This window comes from Balaenoptera borealis (assembly GCF_965194805.1).
Source record: "Balaenoptera borealis genome assembly, chromosome: 8".
In the NCBI taxonomy this organism is placed as follows: domain Eukaryota; kingdom Metazoa; phylum Chordata; class Mammalia; order Artiodactyla; family Balaenopteridae; genus Balaenoptera; species Balaenoptera borealis.
Window position 1 is genome coordinate 27,534,935 of NC_138865.1, and position 24,012 is coordinate 27,558,946.

General features: G+C 39.8%; 1 protein-coding gene across 6 annotated transcripts in view; it reads left to right on the top strand.

The window, feature by feature from the left end:
• Positions 1-24,012, top strand: part of IARS1 (isoleucyl-tRNA synthetase 1) — an 80,089-nt gene that overhangs the window by 20,686 nt on the left and 35,391 nt on the right. For all 6 annotated transcript variants that reach the window (XM_082400898.1, XM_082400897.1, XM_082400896.1 and 3 more), the window contains exons 8-19: positions 5,051-5,138; positions 5,407-5,467; positions 8,344-8,439; positions 11,425-11,547; positions 12,066-12,157; positions 13,088-13,186; positions 15,339-15,465; positions 16,749-16,822; positions 17,202-17,396; positions 19,334-19,420; positions 21,140-21,223; positions 22,356-22,500. In XM_082400898.1, coding sequence (XP_082257024.1) covers positions 5,051-5,138; positions 5,407-5,467; positions 8,344-8,439; positions 11,425-11,547; positions 12,066-12,157; positions 13,088-13,186; positions 15,339-15,465; positions 16,749-16,822; positions 17,202-17,396; positions 19,334-19,420; positions 21,140-21,223; positions 22,356-22,500 — 1,271 coding nt within the window. The remainder of the gene's footprint in view (positions 1-5,050; positions 5,139-5,406; positions 5,468-8,343; positions 8,440-11,424; positions 11,548-12,065; positions 12,158-13,087; positions 13,187-15,338; positions 15,466-16,748; positions 16,823-17,201; positions 17,397-19,333; positions 19,421-21,139; positions 21,224-22,355; positions 22,501-24,012) is intronic.

Consider the following 24,012-nt stretch of genomic DNA (forward strand, 5'->3'; position numbering starts at 1 on the left):
GTAAAGCTGTTGGGGCTGGGAGGTAGCATGAACTCTCTGGTCACGTGTCTTATGATTTATTGTTTGGGAATCTGTTCTTAGGTATGTCATAATCACTCATATGTGCTAATAACCCTCGGGAAATTTGCCTTTTAATAAAATTTCTTAGAAACCCAGAAAGCCTCTACTAAATAATTTTCTAGTGGTGAATACATAGGTATGGTGTTATGTAGCAGGATATGTTTTGGAAGGAGAAATCTGATAATGAGTTTCAAATAGCACAACAAAGCCAGTTAGCTTCCAGTGTACTTCTAAAGCTGGAAATAATCCAACTGTTTGGGCCTCCTGAAAGGATAACCATGCCTGTTTCACGTTGGTGAATTCTAAGGCTTGAGGCAAGGGATCCAGAAAGGAAGCTGTAAGAAGTGGACAGAGTGAAGGTCAAGAGTATATTTTCAGGAGTTTAGAGGAAAATAATATAAGAAAACATGTGGAACACATCTTAGTTTACTGATTCCTACTCCCCTCTTCTGCGTGTCCAAGCAGCTAGTTTATCTACTTATTTCCCCTGGCCTAGGAAAAGGACTATTTTTTTACCCAGAATTTCCTTCTTGGTCCAGCGTAGAAGTAAATACTACTTTGTTTTTGTTTTTTTTTTTAGTTTTTTATTTAATTTTTATTTTACATTACAGTATAGTTGACTTACAACATTGTGTTAGTTTCAGGTGTACAGCAAAGTGATTCAGTTATACATACACATATATCTATTCTTTTTCAGATTCTTTTCCCATATAGGTTATTACGGAGTATTGAGTAGAGTTCCCTGTGCTATACAGTAGGTCCTTGTTGATTATCTATTTTACATATAATAGTATGTATATATGAATCCCAATCTCCTAATTTATCCCTCCTCCCAGCCTTCCCCTTGGTAACCGTAAGTTTGTTTTCTAAGTCTGTGAGTCTTTTTCTGTTTTGTAAATAAGTTCATTTGTATCATTTTTTAGATTTTACATATAAGTGATAACCATGTATTTGTCTTTCTGTAACTTACTTAGTATGATAATCTGTAGATCCATCCGTGTTGCTGCAAATGGCATTGTTTCATTCTTTTTTATGGCTGAATAATATTCCATTGTTTGTGTTTTTTTGATGTAGAGCTGCATGAACTGTTTTTTGTATTTTGGAGATTAATCCCCAGGCGGTCTCTTCGTTTGCAAATATTTTCTCCCATTCTGTGAGTTGTCTTTTCCTTTTGTTTGTGGTTTCCTTTGCTGTGCAAAAGCTTTTAAGTTTAATTAGGTCCCATTTGTTTGTTTTTGTTTCTATATTCATTACTCTGGGAAGTAGATCCAAGTATTGCTGTGATTTATGTCAAAGAGTGTTCTGCCTGTGTTTTCCTCTAAGAGTTTTATAGTATCTGGCCTTACATTTAGGTCTTTAATCCATTTTGGGTTTTTTTTCTGTATGGTGTTAAGGAGTGTTCTAATTTCATTTTTTTACACATAGCAGTCCAGTTTTCCCAGCACCACTTAGGAAGAGGCTGTCTTTTCTCCATTGCATATTCTTGCCTCCTCTGTCGTAGATTAATTGACCATAGGTGCGTGGATTTATGTCTGGGCTTTCTCTCCTGTTCCATTGATCTATAAGTCTGTCTTTGTGCCAGTACGATGCTGTTTTGATTACTGTAGCTTTATAGTATAGTCTGAAGTCAGGGAGCCTGATTCCTCCAGCTCCATTTTTGTTTCTCAAGATTGCTTTGGCTATTCGAGATCTTTTGTGTTTCCACACAAATTTTAAGATTTTTTGTTCTAGATCTGCAAAAAATGCCACTAGTAATTTGATAGGGATTGCACTGAATCTGTAGATTGCTTTGGGTAATATAGTCATTTTGACCATATTGATTCTTCCACTCCCAGAATGTGGTATATCTTGCCATCTGTGTCACCTTTGATTTCTTTCACCAGCGTCTTATAGTTTTCTGAGTACAGGTCTTTTGCCTCCTTAGGTAGGTTTATCCCTAGGCATTTTATCCTATTTGATGCAATGATTAAAAAGAAAAAAATTACATTTCTTTTCTTTTCTTTTTTTAATTAATTAATTTATTTATTTTTGGCTTCGTTGGGTCTTTGTTGCTGCGCGCGGGCTTTCTGTAGTCGCGGTGAGCCAGGGCTACTCTTCGTTGTGGTGTGTGGGCTTCTCATTGCGATGGCTTCTCTTGTTGCAGAGCACAGGCTCTAGGCATGTGGGCTTCAGTAGTTGTGGCACACAGGCTCAGTAGTCGTGGCACACGGGCTCAGTAGTCATGGCTCGCGGGCTCTAGAGCGCAGGCTCAGTAGTTGTGGCGCACAGGCTTAGTTGCTCCGTGGCAGATGGCATCTTCCTGGACCAGGGCTTGTGTGCCCTGCATTAGCAGGCGAATTCTTAACCACTGCACCACCAGGGAAGTCCTACATTTCTTTTTGGAGTAAAAATAGAAGTTTTTGAAAAAGTATTAGATTTAATCAGAAAAATAACCTCTAAGAGCATTTTCATTTCTGATTGAAAAATTAACACAAAACATAAAAATTAAAATTAACACAAAAAAATTGTATAGAGATATAAAAAGTAAAAATTTCATATAATTTTCAGATTATAATACTTTTATGCATCATGCTCCTATTACAGAATGAAGAACCTGAAATTCAAAGGGGTTGGCGTATCATTGCTATTAGGAATCTCCAGTATGTGTTTTCTCAACACCACCAAGCAATTAAATCAATTCAAGCACTAGCTATCTGGATCTAGAGTCAGATATCACAGGTCAAGAGCTTAGTCCTACAAAACTGCCCCCTGCCACTGCACCCCCCCCTTTCAGATGTCAGTCACAAGTTCCGATTGTCACCTGGGCTTCTCACCAACCCATGACTTCCTCCTTGGGTCTGAAGAGCAACTCACAGAACTCAGAAACATTGTACTTACTAGATTACCGGTTTACTATAAAAGGAGATTGTAATGGATACACATGAACAGCCAGATGAAGAAGTGCATAGGGTGAGATCTGGAAGGGTAGCAAGCACAGGAACTTCTCTCCCCAGAACTGGGGTGGGCTACTCTCATAGCATGTGGATACGTTCACTAACCTGGAAACTCTCCAAACCCCATCCTTTTGGGTTTTTATGGAGGCTTTATTACATGGGCACAATTGATTAAATCATTGGCCATTGGTGATTGAACTCAATCTCTGACCCCTCTCTCCTCCCCAGAGGGGGCTGGAGGTGGAGTATGAAAGTTCCAACCCTGTAGCCATGTGCTTGGTTCACCATCCTTAGGTTACCTAGGGGTTTTACAAAAGTCACTCCATTAACGTAACAAAAGACACCTTTGGTTCCCATCACTTAGGAAATTCCAAGGGTTTTAAGAGCTCTGCCAGAACAGGGATTAAGACCAAATATATATTTCTTATTATATATCATAGTATCATAGAATTGGTACCAGAACTTGAGAACTTTGTACCTTTCAAATATTCCCTGGTGTCAAGTTAACCATAGTTTCAAAGAGGCCCTTTCCTAGAGATTTATATGAAAAAAGAAGGTTGGTACCTTCAGGTTTCTATAGTTTATGGGGAACAGGGGGAAGTCAGGGAAAGAAAAGAAAAACTCATAGCCAGAAAAAATCTGTCTTACAAGGCAGTTAACTTGATTCACAATAGCTTGTGCTATCAAGGGAAGAATATTGAGAAAGGAATGGGAAAGTGTTGGGTGTCAGATATTTTTATCATTATTTAGCTGTGCCTTAGGAGTAGCTAAGACCAAGAGTTGGTTTCTTACGATATCAACTGGGAAGGAACTGTTTCCATATAGAGCCTGGCTCTGGTGTCCACTGCTGCTTCTCCCTGCAAGTGCATTTCTGTCTGTTATAAGTTTCCTGTGTTGCCTGTGGGTCATGGTCATTCCGTAGTGAGCCTGACAGCCTTAAAGGCCATCTGGCTGAGATTTCAATCATGTCATTCATCCGCCTGCATACAACTCTTTTACTTCTTGGACCATGTGTTCTGTGTTTTTTTCAGAAAATATAGACTCCACTTATAATGAAATTCCTGTGAGGTCAGAACTGGTGGGTGGCAACATTATTTGTGGTAGTTTTTCAGTGAATTGCAAAGGCCTTCACAATGATCCATAGATGCTCATTTTTCTTAGAGCCTTAGTATATTCTTGGGTATAGCTTTAGTATATTCTTGGGTATGTCATACTTTACATGTGGACGTTTAAATTAACCTAAATTTTTGTAAGGCAATTTGTTAGTATCTATTAAATTTTAAATGTTTATGCATTTGTTTCAGCTTTTCTCTTCCTAGGATAGTATCCTCCAGAAATGTTTCCAGTATGGGTACAAAGACATGTATAAGGATATTCGTTATCCCAGTGTTCATAGCAGTAGCAATTTGAAAACAGTTTAATTGTCTAGCATGAATTGGTATGTTAAAAATAACTTGTACCTCCATAAGATGGAATACTATAGAGCTATTTAAAAGAATGAGAAAATCTATATGTGCTAACATATGAGAAAATGTTCACAACGTATTATGTGAAAACAAATTACAAAACTGTATTGAGTTATATCCCATAATTATTAAGTTACATGTTTACATAATATGTATGTTAATATATACATAGAAAAACACCTGGAGGAATAGACACTGTGTCGAGGCGGGGGGCGGGGTGGGGTGGGGAGTTTGAGATTATGGGAAACTTTTACTTTGTGATCTTCTTGGTTTGCTATTGTTACGGATTTTAAACACTCATATATATTACTTTTGGTAGGAGAAAATAAAGATTAATTTACTTAAAATGAATAGAGGTATAGTTAACAACAACTGATGAGCTGCCTTAACAGCATTTGATGTTTTTGTCTTTTTCGTATTTGGAAAGCACGTGTGCCCTAGCGTTCTTTGTGGTATTCCTCTGTCAGTGCTGAGCACATTGGATGCAGGTGATATAGGAGCCCCTGGAGGGAAAAATATGCAGATGCGTGTCTTTAGCGTAAGCCAAAGCTTGAATATCATTGAAGTCCACTTTTTCCCTTGCTCTCATAGATGCTGTCAGAGGAAAATTATACATTTTAATGGAAGCCAGATTATCAGCCCTCTATAAATTGGAGAGTGACTATGAGATCCTTGAAAGGTGAATATACAAATCATTGATTTGTACGTGTGTGTGTGTGCACGTGCATGTGTGTGTCTTTAGCTTTAAATAGTGAGATACCTTATTGCCCAAAAGCTATATTATTCAAGTTTAGTTTTAAGTACTAATACCAAGTACATTCAGGTCACACGTTCCAGCACTAATGATTTAGGAACAGGGAAACCAGAAGGGAATGGTAACTTGATGTGGCTGCAGCCTCATTTCTTTGATGATTTTAATTGTGAGTTTGCCTGTCTCTTTTTTCTAGATTTCCTGGTGCCTATCTCAAAGGCAAGAAATACAGACCCCTGTTTGACTATTTTATAAAGGTGAGCTTAGAGACTTCTACCACAGGAGCTCTCCACAACCCATGTATTTGATAACTGGAGTGGTATTTATATTTTCTTATTGTTATATTGTTCATACAAGTGTGCCTAAATCCAAAAATCTGTTTTAGTATTACAAAAATTAAATTCTGTTTGTATTGCCTTCTTGTTTTAGTAATTAAAATCCTATAGGAATTTTTAAATACTTTTCTCAAATTACATAAGGAATCAGTTACATTGATAAGATTTAATGTATGTATATTTGTATTGTTTATAGTCTGCACATCACCCAGGAAAGTCATTGAGGTGTTTTTTGTTTTTTGAGTTTTGTTTTTACAAATTTAAGATAGTGCTCAGATAGTGCTTTTACAAAACTGTGTGTGTAAAAGTAAACAGAGTTCATTTCAAGGAATTGATGAGGTGGGTGCTTTAAGCTCAGACATTTAGTAACTTAGTTCTTATAAGAATCACAAAGCTATTTTATGTGGTTTTCCATTTTCTGGCAACAGAATCCACAGCTGCAGCTGTAAACCCCACCACCAACAACAAAAGAATAAAGTCAGCAGGAATTTCCTGTTGGTTCTTATTTATAGGTCTTGGAGTGAAATAATGAGCAACGCTCTCAGACCTGGTTTTACACATTATGTGGAAATTATATTCAGTTGGACGTAGCATTAGCCAGCAAAACCTTACACCATAGCCCAGGATAAAATATTTGCTTACCTCCGTTCTGATTCAGTGTAGGGATAGAGTTTGGCTGATGCAGGTGATCTCTGCCATTTGGGCTCTGTCCACAACGTCACATCTGCCTCTACATTTTTGTGCACCTCAGTGTTTTCCCACGTTTCTTATCTCCTAACTAATGGCATTCCTCCTCATTCCATGTTGCTGCTGATGGATTTCCAAACACTTTACCTGGTCTGGTCCCTCCCTGTGAGCCTGCAGTCATTTGCCAGCACATTCCTCACTGGGTATTCTCCACTTGACACAAGGCAGTCCTACTCTCTAACCACATTCCCTAATGTTGATTTAAACATATCCTTTGCTTCCATCACACTGACCCTTTCTTTTCCTCCCTCCCTGCCTTTGCCTTTGTTTTTATTGTCTTCCTCCTCTTTTTAAAAAAACCCTCACCTTTCTTTAATGTCATATTAGCTTGACACTCTTCAAGGCTAAACTCAGGTGCCATCTGAAAAAAAAGTATTTTTTGAAATGCTTCTTTGGTTTCTCCCTCTGAAAAATATCATTCCTGCATTCTTCTCTTCTATATCATAACATGTTTTGTTTTTTCTTGTATTTGTTTTTATTCGTCTTAAAACCTCTTACACTAGATCCCTTTGAGAACCTAAGGAAAGTTTAACCCTCTCAGAAAATGCACATGGACACAATAGATAGGAACTTTAGGTTAAATCAGAAGTCTGTCTGGAATATGCACTCATTTCGTACTGACCTAAGTTATTTAAGAACAACAACTATCCATTCATTTAGCTTCCTGAAATTTCTGGAACGTTTGGTGAGTTTTAGAAAGATGCTGCAAATTCTTTGAAGACAAAAATCATCTGGTGTATACCTAAAATACACATGTTCTGAAATATTAAGTGGGAGCTATGAGAGTAGATGCTGTCTGTGAAGGATAGCACTATAGCTCTCTGTGTGAATGCTAACCCAGTTCAGCCTTGGCAGGGGAAGGATCTAAAACTGGACTTTGAGAGATAGGAGTGCAATGCAGGGTTTCTTTGTTAAAAACCCTCTACAGTTAGAAACAGTAAGATACCTTTGTATTCCCTATTCTTACATCTAAGAACCCACATATTATCTCTCCATGTTTAAACTATTGAAGACATACCTTTTAGCACCTATCATACCACACCAAAAATATTTCCAGGTGACTTGGGTTATAGCAATTAAAAATTCATAGTTATTTTTCAAGTTTAGTTTTAAGTGAATGCCAAAGAATTAAAGAGTTGTGATATAGTTGAAAATAAAATTGCGTTTGGAACCAGAAGACCTTCTTTCAGGTCATTACTAGTTGTATGATTTGGGCAAACCATTTCATCTTTGTTCAGAGTTTGTTCATCTGTGAAATTCAAATACAACCAGAATATTTTTAAAACATGAGACTGCTGATGCAGGATTATAGGATTTTTCACAGGATTATAGGATTAAATGTGAAAATAATTTCTGAAAGTACTTTTTGCAAAGGCAGAGAGGTAAGAAAGCAAAGGGTCAGTTTGGCTGAAACAAAGGGTATGTGAAAAGAAATATTAAGAGATGAAGGTAGAAGAAGTAGGTCTGTAGTGTTATGTGTATGAACCTGACTTTATTGTTGTTACAAAGAAAATCAAACTGAAAACATTTCCCTTCAGTGTTACAGTAGGTGGAATACCTGTAACTAGAACTTGTAACTCAGCTCCCATCCCGATTCTTCCAAGGTTTGCCTTTTATTACTGAATAACCTGATCTGGACTGAAAGGAAAAGGAGCAGCAAAGCATATGCAGTGATTGAAAATATACCAGGAAGCGAATCGTTAAGGAAGCACATCGTCTGAGACATTTTCACGATAAACTGCATTCTAGGGCAGGGGTGAGGTTGGAAGAACTGATGAAAAAGCACAGTTTTGTGGCGAAGGAAGTTAGAAATTTTTCTCTGCAAGTCTTCAAATAATTATTTCATTTATAAGTGATGAACTGTTATTCATGGAAACGATGTATTGAATTAGCATGTTTCTTCCCAATCTGAATTATTCTGTCTTTTCTATTTCTGAAAATAATTTTGCATGTTAAAAGATTTTTCAGGCTCTTACCAAAAACTGTTATTAAATTAATATTATGGTATGGTATTGTTTTATTCTTTAAGCCTGATAACCTTTCTTTTCCAGTGTAAAGAGAATGGTGCTTTTACTGTGCTTGTTGACAACTATGTGAAGGAGGAAGAAGGCACTGGGGTTGTACACCAAGCTCCTTACTTTGGTGCTGTGAGTAGTATATGTCTTGCAAATGCATTTATGAGAAGTAAACGTCAGTGGCCACTGAGTCGTGTGTGTGTGTTTGTGTGTGTGTGTGTGTGTGTGTGTGTGTGTGTGTGTGTGACAGGGAGAGAGAAGAGAGATGTTTCTCACTGTTGTTCACACTATGGAGTTAACCTCGTTTCAGGCTCACTGCCCCCAGAGATACCTTATAAAACTTGCATCTGTAATTCCTTCACCCTGAGCTGATTTTTGAAAATGGTGTGCTAAATCCTGAGTGTTGCTGGGCATTTAGTCTTTCTAAAAGGCATGCTATGTTTTCATTCATTCACTATTTACTTGCTATACGCTTTGCCATTTATGATATGCAGTTCTGGGAGTTTTGACAAGGGCATAGAGTCATACAGTCACCACAACCATCAGAACGCTGAAAGGTTCCATCACCTTTGCTGTGTTCTTGACTAAATAAATACTATATGATCAGAAGGGAGAATTTGACCTCTTTCCTCAAAGCTGTGCAGTGCGGTTAATTTTAAGTTTTGCCCAGAGTAATTTTTCAAAAAATGTAATCTTTTTAATGTAATTTGTATATGAATAAAACAAGAGCATAGGGATTAAGGGCACACACTTAGAACCAGACCTCACCTTAGGTCAGAGCTCTGCCACTAACAGGCCATCCCTGGGTAAGTTACTTAGCCTGTCTGGACTTCCTTTTCCTCCTCTGTGACATGGAATGATAGTACCTGCCCGTCTGGGTAACTACAAGGATTAAATGGAATCATCCATATAGAGCGTTTCGCACAGTGCCTGACCATTGTAAGAGTGTGTACAGTCACTGCTTGGCGTGTAGCACCCACTGGGGACCTACAAATTCCTCTTGGCTTGATCATTTTGTCAGTGAGAGAGGCAGTGAAGCTAGTCTGTCTCCGTTGGTCTTTTTTTTTTTTCATACTTAACCTCTGCAGGGATTTTTATTATGGAAGTCTTCAAACATACACAGAAGTAAAGAAAATATAATAATTCCTTATGTTCACATTATCCAGCTGCTTTAATTATTAATTTGGAATTTCTGTTATATCTGTCTCATTCCCTGTCCCCTTCCCCAACACCTTTTTTATTTTGGCTGGAGGGTTTTGTAGCAAATCCTCAACATCATATCTTTCATTTACAAATACTTCTGTATGCATCTCTGACTGATAAGGACTTTTGTTTTTAACATAGCCACCATGCCATTATACCCAATAAAATTAACAGTTGCTTAATATCACCTAATACCTGGTCAGTATTCAAATTAGATGGAAAGTAAGCATTCTTGATAATACTATTTATTGAGTTTTAGGAACTAGTCAGATTTCAGCTATTCATTGTAATTTTAGGGTCAACTGGTGTCATTGTTCCACTGATAATAAATAATGAAAAGGTAACTTCTTGGTATGTATCTGTCCTGAATGCCAGGCAGGTTAATGTTGTAGAAGATCAGATCTTTAAATTTCAGCCTTTAACCCCACTTGGTAGACGTTTTCCAAGAGACCTTCCATGTTGCGGCTTTGCCAGACAATGTGCTATGTGATCTCTCCACAGAGTCTATGCACTTCTACATGACCATGTTGAACGTCACCTGTTATTCTGGCTCCACTCAGGAATGCTGCTCTTAGCTAGTCAAATTGAGTAGGGCTGTTTGCGCTATACTAAATGGTTCAAATTGCTGGACTTTGGGGCTTGTCCTGTCTGTGTTGCTTAGTGTTTTTTTTTCAGGGTCTTCCTTCATGGCCAGGCTGTCATTGCCTTTGGCTGTCGTGTGCCACACGCACATGTCGCATCACACTAGGCAGCCTCTCAGCATAGCGAGAGTTGAACATAGGCCCAGGTGGAGCCATACTGGCTTTCCAGTTTATCTTGGCGTCAAACCAGGGTATGGTTTCACTATTTAGTCCAAGACAGTCCCTTTAATTTTAGATTCAAACAGCATAGCACGGAGGTAAAGACCTTGGACTCTAGAGCCAGGCTGTTTGGTTCTGAATGTGAGCATTGCCACTTTGCAGCTGAGTTATTTCTTTGTGCCTCAGCTTCTTCATCCGTAAAATGGAGATACTTGCTGGTTTGTCTGAGGGGAACACATGATGAAAACCTAGTACATCTATCTGCCTTCCTCACAGGATCGTTGTAAAGGTTAAATGAGCTCATGTAATGTAGTCAGATGTTCAGAGCACTGTTTGATATAGCACTTTATGTGTTTGCCCTGATTATTGTTAACATTGCTCAAAATGTATTCCTGAAGCATTGTGGTGTACCCAGCCTGCCTGGGGCCCATATTACTTATTTGTAAAGTGAATAGTTCGGGGTTTTTTTGTTTGTTTGTTTGTTTGTTTTATTATTTTTTTTAATTTATTTATGCACGCCACACCACGCGGCTCACGGGATCTTAGTTCACCGACAAGGGATTGATCCCAGGCCCTGGCAGTGAAAGCGCCAAGTTCTAACCACTGGACCACCAGGGAATTCCCGTAAAATGAATAATTTGGATTTAGATCACTGTTGCCATCCTTTCAGGCACTCCTTGACAGGATGCAGATACATATGCACATCAGGCATTGTGCAGTACTAAACAGTTCATGCCTTACACGTGTATGTTCTCCTGCTTTGTGCATACATGTATGTATATACATGCTGCTGTTATAAATCAAATTTGATTTTGTTCTAATGTATTCATATGTGGCATCTTTCTTCTTACTTAGTGGATACTCAGCTATTTTAGGGGTTTGTGAGTAATGGCTGGGAAGACTGATCTAATCCCCTAACCCTGCTATAGGGCTCTGGATTCTCTGAATGATCCTTGAGTTAACTTCAGTTGAGAGGATAATGAAAGTTGGATACATTTATATGTCAGAATACTGAAAAATTCTCCTATAAATCTATTGCCTCATATGCTCCTCTCTTGCCACACCCACTCTTAACTGTTTTATTCTTCCCTTCTACCTTTCTCCTTTTCCCCAGGATGACTATCGGGTCTGTATGGATTTCAACATCATTCAGAAAGACTCTGTCCCTATTTGCCCTGTGGATGCTTCAGGCTGTTTCACAGGGGAAGTGACAGATTTTGCAGGACAGTATGTGAAGGTCTGTATCTTTATGGCTTAGAAAGGTGTCAGTTTCATCGTACTTCTTTCATTAATCAGTTTTTTGTTAAATAGCTTCCATATGTGGGATTTTTTTCCCGAGGAAGTAGATTTTGTTTTGTTTTGTTTGAGCACATAAAATCAGAAAAAATAGACATATTATCAGCTGCATTCCAAGGGTCTAGTATCTTCAGAGGAAGCATGCTGTAATTTCAAAGGTAGGAATCAGAAAAAGTGGGCTCTGGTTTGTGACTCCGGAAACAGCTTTGTGACCTTGGGGTAATCATTGCTGATTGAAAACTTCACTACCTTAAGTGGTCTGGAACATACTTTAAAAGTACTTAAAGTTACCCAGTGGCTGAAATGTGGACCAAGTATTTTTATAGTACATTTGTTATTTGTGCCTTTTATTCATAGTAAAGGTATCAAAATAACAAAGTTTAGTAATATACTTAATTATATTGTATTACTAAGTATTGTAGGATATTTTAATGGCTAGATTTTAAATTTTTTTTAAAGGATGCTGACAAAAATATCATCAGGACCCTAAAGGAACAAGGTCGACTTCTTGTTGCCAGCACCTTCACCCACAGCTACCCTTTCTGCTGGAGGTGAGATGAAATGTAGCTCGAGGTTCAGCTTTGTGGATACATTTGATATGTGTGCCCATTCCATCAATTCATGGTTCCCATCTCATTTGTATCCTTTAGAGTTAGTGTTTGAAAACTTCATTCTTGTTTTAAGGAGAATTTTATGAATTCATATATATAGTTATTTCATTACTTAGGTGTAAGAAACATAGGCATATACCAATATGTATTGTGTTGGGATCACAGTTCTCTAGGATGAGATATGTCTCTAAAATTTTCTAATGGAATTTAGTGAGAAATATAATGTGCAATTTTTTTTTTTTTTTTTGGCTGCATTGGGTCTTTGTTGCTGTGCATGGGCTTCTCATTGTGGTGGCTTCTCTCGTTGCGGAGCATGGGCTCTAGGCATGCAGGCTTCAGTAGTTGTGGTGTGTGGGCTCAGTAGTTGTGGCTCATGGGTTCTAGAACACAGGCTCAGTAGTTGTGGCGCACGGGCTTAGTTACTCTGCGGCATGTGGTATCTTCCAGGACCAGGGATCGAACCCGTGTCCCCTGCTTTGGCAGGCGGATTCTTACCCACTATGCCATCAGGGAAGTCCCTGTGATGCAAGTTTTAATATAACATCATACTATAAAGATGTGGGTGAAAATGGAATGTTCAGTGGCATCACGTTTTGTTCCCATGTTTCCTCTTTGCTGAGGTTGACATCATTTCTTAGTCAACTGTCACACAAGCAGAACTATATTTTTTCTTGTTCTCTTATTAGCTTTCACCCTCTTGTGAAAGATGGAGGGAGATGACATAGACATTAGTATTTGCAATAGAAATAAATATCAGTAGGAGGCCTAATAGTTGGTGGTGATATCAGTAAGAAACTAAAGGTCAGTCTTACCCTTTGCCCCTGCATACCTCAGTCTGCCCAGCCACGTTCTGCATTTTTGCTTCCGCAGGTCAGACACTCCCCTCATTTACAAAGCAGTGCCTAGCTGGTTCGTTCGGGTGGAGCATATGGTAGACCAGCTGCTGAGGAACAATGACCTATGTTACTGGTGAGCAATAAGATGTGTGTCTTCATAATGTCCTTTGTCATGTAGTTAGTACTGGTTTATACTTCCCTCAAGTTATAGTAATTTTAAAAGCCATCTTTTATTGTATATTGTAATAATAGCTATTTTTCTGTTTATTCAGGAACACAAAATAATTTAGATAATATTATATAACAGAAGAAACAGCCCTCTTATGACAGGACATATAGGGGAACATTTTTCTTTTTTAAACCCAATGGAAATGAGAAGTTGCCATTTATTTGATTTAAAGAATGGAATGACTTTGGAAAACTGGCTGTACTCTCAGAGTCCATTAGCTTTAAATAATAGTCATTTTCAGGATATACATTTATTTTTGGATATACAAAAGCCATTTACACTTACTATTTTTGACAGTTGTTGAGTTCCTAAAATATGGCGATGTCTTGTGTACACTGGTTTCATGGATAAACACTGCAGGGACAGAAGCCTTTCTCTCCTCAGCTAATATCTAAACTGCAGAGAGGTGTTACGGTAGTTCCTCCATTTTTCCATAGGGGGTATGTTCCAAGACCTCCAGTGGATGCCTGAAAACGCAGATAGTACCAAACCCTATACTGTATATACTGTGTTTTTCCTATACCTACATACCTATGATGAAGTTTAATTTATAAATTAAGCACGGTAAGAGAATATCCAAATTGCCAGCATCACTGCTTTTGCCCTTTGGGGCCAATTTTTAAGTAAAAAGGGTTATTTGAACACAGGCACTGAGATAATCAACAGCTGACGTGGTAGCCGAGATGGCTGCTAAGTAACTAATGAGCGGGTAACATATACAGCCTGGATACACTAGACAAAGGGATAGTTCAGTTCCCAGGCAGGACGGAGTGCAAGGGCGCAACACTTCATCATGCCACCCAGAAAAGTGTGCAGTTTAAAACTTAAGAACTTTTTACTCCTGGAATTTTCCTTTTAATATTTTTGGACCACGGTTGACTGTGGGTAACTGAAACCATGTAAAATGAAACCACAGATAAGGGGGGACTACTGTACTTCAACCTGTAGGTGCAAAAATGATACAAAACTAAATCTGTGTATTCCAGAAGAATGTTTTTCCCTGAGAGTTTTGAGGGTAATCACTATTTCTTATTTTCCCCAAGAATCCAACTTGACTTTAAGTTGTGTTCTCTGGGGAAGTAAGAAATAGTGCATTTGATTTTGGAAGAATGGGAAGAATCTCAGGGCAGTAAAAGAAAACTATAGCTTTCTATATTTCTTAGCAAACTGAATTTCTCAAGAGCAAAATGTTTTTTCATTTTTATACCTAAGAAGCTCTTTAGTTTCCTAGTGGAGTGCTGAGTATAGAATATTCATATGGCTGCCTCATTGGGGGTGGTGGCGGGAGGTGTGCAGGCCTGTAAACTGACCTAGGATGGTAACTGCAGCACCTGAGAGGACAGAATGTTTTGGAGCCTAGGTGTGCCCTAACTCAGCCTTGAGCTTGGCAGCGTTTCCTACAAAGCTGAACCTTAAAGAATAAGGAGTCATTTACCAGTCAGAAGCTATAAGAGCCTTGGGTAGGGGAGTGGCTGAGGGAAGGAGGGTGGCGGGGTGAAGGTTATCGAAGTGGAGGGATGGCATGGACAGAGGCAGTGAGGTAAGAAGCTGCATTCTAAGGAACTTGCCTTACTGCTAGAGCCTAAAGTGCAGTGGCAGGGGGACTGCAGGTGAGCCTGGAGAGGCAGCTTCCCACCAGCTACACAAAACCCCCACCTATTCAGACTCTTACTTTGTATGTGATTAAGAGCCCTTGCTAATGAGTTTCAGTAAAAGCGCTATTGTATGGATGACCTGAAGACTAGATCTAAGTAAGATCAGGCTAGCTGTCGTCATGGTGATTGGTTAAAGGATTGCGGCAGTCCTGCAGTTGGAGAGCAGGACAGGGAAGCTTGTGTGCTGTGGGGTTTCATATTACAGAGCATCTTCCTGGGATGGATTCATAGCAGAAACAGCCTCTGTGGGTCTTCTCGTGCTGTCCATTTGGAAGACATTCTCCTAGGAGTGAGCTCAGCATTTCCAGAATGTTAGGTTCATAAAGGCTTATGCAGATCTAATTTACAAATTTACTTACTAATGTTTTTATATGATTGGTTATCTGATCTGTTTATTGCAGGGTCCCAGAGTTTGTGCGAGAAAAGCGATTTGGAAATTGGCTGAAAGATGCACGTGACTGGGCAATTTCCAGAAACAGATACTGGGGCACTCCTATCCCACTGTGGGTCAGCAATGACTTCGAGGAGGTGAGGCAGGGCAGTGTTTACTTGTGTTGATTTTTGCTAAAGCACTTCATTCATGCATCTCAGTATGGGGTAAAAGAATATGGTTTCTTTTTTTCTTTGCCCCTTTCTTATTGCATCAGTTTTTTTTTTCTTTGTTCCTTCCTAGAATTATGACATAAATAAGAATATGTTTTTAAGATTTTAATTTATTTTTACTTTAATTAAATATAGTTTTAAATTTCCCTCTGTGTAAAAGTGAAAAATATAATTTGTATTTTTCTCGAGAAACTCCTCACATTGTTTATCTTGTTTGCTCAGAACTCTTTTTCTCCTTTTGAGTTTCTGATGAACAGAACAGAGACTCCACCCCCTGCACTAAGTCACAGCATATTAAAACGGCCTTATAGTGATAAAAAAGGACAACTGAAAAAAATTACCAAAGCATTGCAGACCTTTAATTTAAAATCAATGTGTGTGTGTGTGTGTGTGTGTGTGTGTGTGTGTGTGTGTGTGTGTGTCTAAATAAATACATACATAGGTATATAGATGTATTCCCTCTGTCCAATGCTGACAGCATTAGAACAGTCATGAGCAGCAGCAGCAGCCCAGGGACCTCAGTAAATCTCCAGTAGGGACCTGAAAGGCAACAGTGAAGTAGCTGAATCAGAGGACTTTTCAGGACTGAGCAGGAAGGGCAGAGAAAGAGGCTGTGGGTATTCAGTAGGTAGCAGATGACTTCTGGGTGTGAACCCACAGCAGCTCCTGCTGGTGCAGCCTAGCTACACGGCCCCTGTTAGATGACTCACCCTGTTCTGAATGCCCCTGCTGGGCCCATCTCCCAGCCTCCTTACACGAATATAATCCTAATGTCTTGCAATCTGACTATTTGGTCCAGTTCATGCACAATAAATTAGTTCCAGCTTTGACTTGAGAAGATTTCAGATTAAAGAGCCAAGTTCAAGTGCCAGGAACAAACTAAGATGCCTTAGAGTAACAGTCTAGGCATTTCACTTATGCTGGTTATTTTCGGCAGAGATTTGGACATAGTAGACCCTCAAGAAATACTCGTTGAGATGATGGCTGTGAAATTCTCTCCTTGTAGGAAATCCCTCTGATATAGGGATAGGTAGCAAAGAAGTGAAGTCTGCTCACCAATTCAGACAGTGACCTATAGTCTTTCATGAGGTAAGCCACCTTGATGATAACTCATGAAGATCAAAGGTTTCTAAACCTAAACATGAATGTTACATAAATTAACTCTGTTTGATCTTTGGCTCTGAGGTCTTTTAACTTTGTTTTGACAGGTGGTGTGTGTTGGGTCAATGGCAGAACTGGAAGAACTGTCAGGAGCAAAGATCTCAGATCTCCACAGAGAGAGGTCAGTTTCTGAATGTTTAATTCACTTCAGTTCAGTATCGGGCTAGGTAGCCTGTTAAGACATGGTCTCTGTATCAGATCACAGAGCTACATGTAGAAATCAAACACTAGTTTGCTGAATTACTTTGTTGTTGATGATTCATGTCATATTAAGGAAAGGTGGCCTCTTGTCCTTGAGTTAGATGTCAGGAGACTTTGGTATATAACCTTCCAGATGGAGCCCTGATGGTGCTCTCTGAAAGCCTGTGAGAACTGCCGATATTTCTGTTTGCAGATGCATATGAAAGAGCTGTGAGGGCATTGTGTTTCCTCTTGGCAATTAAACTGTAATTTCTGTTTTGCTTAAAATTAATAGAAGTGGCTACTTCTTTGTTTACTAGCATTGACCATCTGACCATTCCTTCACGCTGTGGGAAGGGATTGTTGCATCGCATCTCTGAAGTGTTTGACTGTTGGTTCGAGAGTGGCAGCATGCCCTATGCTCAAATTCATTATCCATTTGAAAACAAGAGGGAGTTTGAGGATGCATTTCCTGCAGATTTCATTGCTGAAGGCATTGACCAAACCAGAGGATGGTATGTTTCTTGTTCTTTAAAGCGTTTTTATATTTATTTATTTATTTATTTATTTATTTATTTATTTTTGGCTGCATTGGGTCTTTATGCTGCACGTGGTCTTTCTCTAGTTGTGGCGAGCGGGGACTATTCGTTGCGGTGTGCAGGCTTCTCATTGCGGTGGCTTCTCTTCTTGCGGAGCATGGGCTCTGGGCACGCAGGCTTCAGTAGTTGTGACACACGGGCTTAGTTGCTCTGCGGCATGTGAGATCTTCCTGGGGCCAGGGATCGAACCTGTGTCCCCAGCCTTGGCAAGCGGATTCTTAACCACTGTGCCATCAGGGAAGGTCCCTCTTTAAAGTGTTTTATTGCTTTGATTTAACAGGTATTTTACTGAGCATTTAACATTTATCAGCTGGGTGCTGGGGAGATTGTGTCAAACAAGACAGGCTCTGCTCCTGCCCTCTGCCCCTCACCACTAAACATACCATAAAAGTGTCTTTTGAGCAGGAATCTCACACTATATTAGGGCTGTAGTTTTAGAGTTTGAATTGTTTCTTTGACATTTTGAAATACAGAGATTTTGGTGTATGGAAAGATTAAGTGATACAAAACAATTAATGTGTCCTTAGTTTGTTTACTTCAAATCATTCACACAAGTGTTTAGTGGGTATTTCATACAAGATACTGGAGTGGGTGCTACAAATTGGAGGGTTAGTTGAAAATGTACTAAGATGTTAAGGCTAGCCTCATAACATGCTAAAAAATCCAGGTTTAAAATTTTAAAAAAGAAAAAAAAAGCATGGTGGGGAGGACATTGGCATTGGTTTTATCTGATGCCTTACCCAAAGCAGTACCCTCATTCTCTTAATTAGGAAAAGATGAATTACCTTCTCTTCATGCATGAGCTTGGCTGATCCAGGTTCTAATTATACTTTCATTAGTAATGTTTCTGCAGGAGTGTTTAGAGAATGTTGGTATCATTTTCTGTCTTTACAACTTGTAGTCATCACAAACTGATGGAATTCCAGCCTTAATGTTCTTAATGTTTTCAGCTTCCAATCCATTTTTCTATAGAAACAGCTACCATATACAAACTCCTGTTCTTAGGGAGGGCCAGATGACTCACCAATAAGTTGTTTCTCTGAGGAGTTGCCATGTCTGGCAACTGTTGAAAGCCTTCACGTGGGTCCCCATGTGCACATTGCCTCCCTCGCCTTCTGTCAGGTATGGGCTGCCTCTCATAAGAACCAGGGTCCTCCTGACCTGATTTCCATCCTCATTAGTTGTGTCTGGTGATGTTCTTGGGATGCAAAATCAGGTCAGAGATGACACAAGTGCATTACTTACTGGGACAGCTTACATGGATGTGATAGAGTTCTTTTAGGGAACTAGCTAGCTAGCATATAAACATGCATGATATCTGATAGAATAAAAACATTTTCTATGTTCATATAGACTAGCTTTTAACTTTTGGATGAGAGTGCTTTTTTCATCTTTTGTCATCAGACTGTCCCATATGACCTTGTGCTAAAGGCAACACATCTCTGGATTTCCAGCCTGGCATTTCTGGGAGGTCCTGAGAGGCCACCAGTGCTGCCCTGCTCTGCCTTATGGCTGTCCTCAACTAGCTCCCCAAGGAAGGTGATAGTACTGTCCCCAGCAGGGGGTCAGTACCTCACTCCAGGGCTTTATTTGCTTTAAATAAAGTTCATTTTATTTTTTCTAGTGAGAAGCTTTAATATGACTGGTCTGCAGTGGGTCCTGTGCCTAATTTTTCAGCACTCCCCAGATGATTCTGATGTATCCAGGATCAAGAACCATTGCTTTGTGATTATCAAGAAGTGTAACTTACCTAAAATAGAAATTCAGTCCAATAAGTAAACACAGTTTTTTTTCCTATGCTTGAATTCCTTTTCTTATTTTATTGAACTCTTTGTTTGTGGGTTTTTTTCCAGGTTTTACACCCTGTTGGTGCTGGCCACAGCTCTCTTTGGACGGCCGCCATTCAAAAATGTGATTGTAAATGGACTCGTCCTGGCAAGGCAGGTGCACTCCCTTGTGTAATAATGAGTTGCAGTTCCTGATCTCCTTTATTCTTACAGCATGTTCTGGTTGGATCTAACCATTCTTTGTGAATAGAGGAATTTAGGAATGCCCCAGCTCTGTTCCTATTCTCTTCCTTCCTTCTGCCTTTATACTTCTTCCTGCTCTCCCTTTTCATCCAACTCCTGTCTTGTGCTCTTCTCAACCTGTAACATTCTGTCTCTACGTGTTCCTATGTCTTAGGAGAAGGACTGCATTAAGAGCTAAGCCTAATGGAGGAGGACAGAGGGGAGGACATGTGTCCCATGATACTACTAGTGATAAAATAACATTTGTCATTTAGAATTTTATAAAGTACTTTTGCTTATAGCTCTTATTAAATCTGTACACTGGTCCTTTAGTATAGATTTTTGTCATCCTGTTTTTAATATATGAGGAAGCTGTTGGTTTTAGAGGCTTATTATAGAGGAGTCTTATTTTTTCCTTTGCTTCTACTGCCTCTAGTCATTAAAAGTAAAAACAAATAAAAAGAAGAAAATGAAATTTTTATACCTAGATACCTTGCTTCATGTGCTGTTCAAGGCGGGGGATGACACCTGGCACTGTACCAGGCTCTGTTTTGAGCATTTACACGTCTTCACTCATTTATCCCCAGAACTATTTGAAATGGGTCCTTTCTTTGTCCATTTTGACATTTGAGGAATTTGAAGTGCAGAAAAATTAAGGTCATACAGCAAAAGAGTGTGAAATTCTAGTTCTATACCCAGGCAGTCTGGCTCTATAGTCTGTACTTTTTTTTTTTTTTTAATTGAAAATCTTACTGAATTATAGTTGTAAAAATTAATAGAGACCCCTCGTTTGCTTTGCCTGGTTCCCCCAATGGTCACGTTTTTGAAACTGTAGCACATTGTCATAATCAGGATGTTGATTGAATCACCAGTCTTATTCAAATTTCCCCAGTTTTACTCATTTGCTATTGCATGCAGTATTATCTCATATATAGGTTCCTGTATCCACCAGCACAGTCAAGATACTTGGCCTGTTTCAACATCACAGGATGCCTCTGTTGCCCTTTTATAACCATACCCACCCCACTCCTTCACACCCCTCCCACCTCAGCCTTCAATCCTAATCCCCATCCCCTGGCAACCATTAATCTATTCCCCATCTCTGTAATTTTGTCATTTCAAGTATGTTATATAAATGGATTCATATCATATATAACCTTTTGTGATTGGCTTTTTTTGCTTACTGTAATTCCCTGGAGATACCTCAGGTGGTTTTATGGATCCATAGTTCTTTCTCATTGCTGAGCAGTGTTCTATGGTGACCCACAGTTTGACCTTTCACCTGCTGAAAGACATTGAGGTTGTTTCCAGTGTTTGCTGACTATGAATAAAGCTGTGAACTTTCAAAAATAAAGGTTTTGTGTGACTATAAGTTTTCGTTTCTCTGGGATAAATGCCAAGGCTGTGTTTTTTCACTGTTACACTCTGGCATCTTCCTGCTGCCATTTATCCCAGAACTTCTCCATTGACTCGCTGCAGTATTCAAAAAGAAGCTTAAACAGACATTAACAAAACAACCTATTGTTGTGCCTTAGTAGTAGCTTGTGTCCCATTTGCACTTTGTAGTATTCCAATTTGTAGATAATCTGTAACCACATATAAACTGTGATGTTGACTTATTTAATTGGTGTTTCCCTTCTGTGTTTCAAGTGATGGCCAAAAAATGAGCAAACGCAAAAAGAATTATCCAGATCCACTGTCAGTCATTCATAAATATGGTGCTGATGCCCTCAGGTACAAACCAGTGTTCTGCCTTGTGTGTATTTGTCATTTCTTATTAAGCATCTTACATTCTGTTAATCATGTTTTCAGTGATATTAATCATTCTATTAATTTGGTTTATAATTAGCTTTTTTAAAAAAATGCACGTCTGTTACATGGAGAATTACATTGGTATGGTGTTGACTTTAAATCCCCAAGGTGGTTTTCTAAATAGTAAAGATGTTTCTATATCTATAGGTCTTTTGGAAGAAGAGGCTCTGTGTTGGATTTTATTAAGCAGCACAAGTACTCCCAGGCTAGTTGCTGGAGCCTTTGCCTCATTCCTTCTGTAGGTTCCCTGTCTTATTGATATTAGAATTCTCTTATATCATTTATTTCAATTTTACACTTACTCCTCAAATAGCCATATGAGGTACAATTTATGCTAGAGCAAATAAAAATACTGAAAAGTTTTTAGAGAAATGTGAGATACTGCTTGAAATAGTCATAGTCATAAACGTTGAGTGCTCAGGTTAAAAGGCACCACAGAGATCTTATTCAGCATCCTCCTGTTACGAACACAGAGACCCACACCCAGGGGCTGTGGGCTAGCACGTTCACAGTTGCCATGTCGCCCAGGAGCAGTTAATGGGGTGTCCTGCAGCCCCCAGTTATCTGTTAGACTCACCTTGGCATAGCTGACAACTTGGGCCTCTTAATTCTTTGTGCTGAAGGCTGTCCTGTAAGATGTTTAACAGCATCCCTGGTCTCTGCCCCCTGAGTCCCTGTGTGCTGGCAGAGCACATGTGGCTGTTCCTTGTGAATCCCTGATGCCTGCACATATGTCCTGTAAAGAGGGCCTGGCTTCTTCCTCTTAGTGTTGCCATACTGCCTGAGGCCTGTGCTGGGACCAGCCCAGGGCATGCTTCTAGGTTAGTTCAGTGCCATATTTTGGTGTGGCACTTTTGGTCTCCCCTTTATAATTTGCTAAGTCTCTTACACAAAATAAGAATTTTGTCAGTTTTAAATTGACTGTTAGAAGCGTATTTATAATTCCTCACTTTTGTAGAAAAAGGGCTGATTTGGGTATTGCCCTGTCAACATGTCAGTAATATTTGGTTTACTGTCTACGTCCCTTTTCCATGTAATTTTTCTCCTCTTCCAGATTATACCTGATTAACTCCCCTGTGGTGAGAGCAGAAAACCTCCGCTTTAAGGAGGAGGGTGTTCGAGATGTCCTGAAGGATGTGCTGCTACCTTGGTACAATGCCTATCGCTTCTTCATCCAGAACGTCCTGAGGCTACAGAAGGTGTGGGTTGCAGTGCTGTGGGGTAGGGTCTGCCCCACTGAGCTGGGTTGAGCTGGGTTTGCAAAAGATGGTCAGGGGTCAGCTGTGAAGCAGAGCTCCATGGGAGACAGGAGCTAACAGGCCCCGTGGGTGGGGGCTCAGAGCCACTGGGGAGGCCATAGATGAAAGTGTGACAGGTGTCTGGGGTCCATGCTGGGCCAAGAGCACAGGACCGGAACTTCACCATTTGGGTAAGATGCTCACCTCTGCAAGACACAGAAGCCACACCTGTTGAAGAAGAGTTGCACTGGATATTCATTTAGCCAGCCAAATTGGTGCTGGGGACTTAGTGATGGGGGAGCCAGTAAAGAGTCAGCTACTATCAGAGTGAGTGCCTAGTAAAGGCTGCTGCAGATGGGTGGTCAGGGAAGGCCACTTGATGAGTGCATTTGGCCTGAGACTCTGGAAGTGAGAGAAGTTTTCATTGGGTTGCTGGGATGAAAAATAGTGGTTGTGATATATATGAAAGTGCCTCAGAGCAGTTACCTGCTGGCCTGGGAGGCATCCTCTGAGAAGCCCCTTCCCTTACCTCTACTAACTGCTCTCAGGCCAGCAGGCTTCATTGCACATGTGCCTGTGCATGCTTCCTAGACTCCATTTGGGGTCAGGGCTCAGGTACCACTCATCTTTTTATCTCCAACACCTTAAAAGTAGAATTCCTTAGTAAACTACTTTTGACTAAACATGTGATATTATTCCTTCCTGAGAAACTGGTTGGAGAGCTGAGCTTTGAGCATCGCATTCCAGCAGGCTGGTCACTCACTTCTTGCTGCCTCTGGCTCATCTCAGTCTGCTAATGAACCCTCCCAAGAAGAACAAGGTCTTTGGGAACAACACCCCTAGTGTTCCTATCTTTTGGATCCCACCACCTCTCAGGCCAGCAGTCCTAAAGTGGGTCTACTTTGCAGGCTTCTTCTGGTGTGGGATTCAGGAACACAGGCTGGGTCAAACCACTCATAGTTGGGGCTCATCTGGGCATGGCAGAAAGATGCAGGCTCCAGCATCAGAGCAAGAGTCAGCATGGTCACTGCCTTGCCATCCTGATGGTGATGCCGTTGAATAGGGACAGGTAAAGTAGGCCTTCAGGATCGAGGAGGATTTGCAAAGGAAAAAGCAGGGGTGGAATAGAGCATTCTGGGTAAAATAAGTAATTTAAGCAAAGACATTAATTCCTAGTACTCATTTTCAACTTACAGACAGTTGCCAGTCCTAGCCAGCTTTGCTGTCCTTCCTTCCTCAGGTTTAAAGTAACTAAACCGCCTACTTAACGACAAGATGTTGGAATATTTCTTAATGCGTAATTACTCTTTGGTGCATAGGAATCATTTTTTCCTAAATTCTCTTTAGTTCACTCAAAAATGTAATTCATTAATAGAGGACTTAATGTTCCAAGTTTAGAGTTTACTTGGAAAATATTGCTAAGAATCAGAAATTTAGATTGCCAACAGGGTCTGGGTTTTTGTGGTGTTTTTT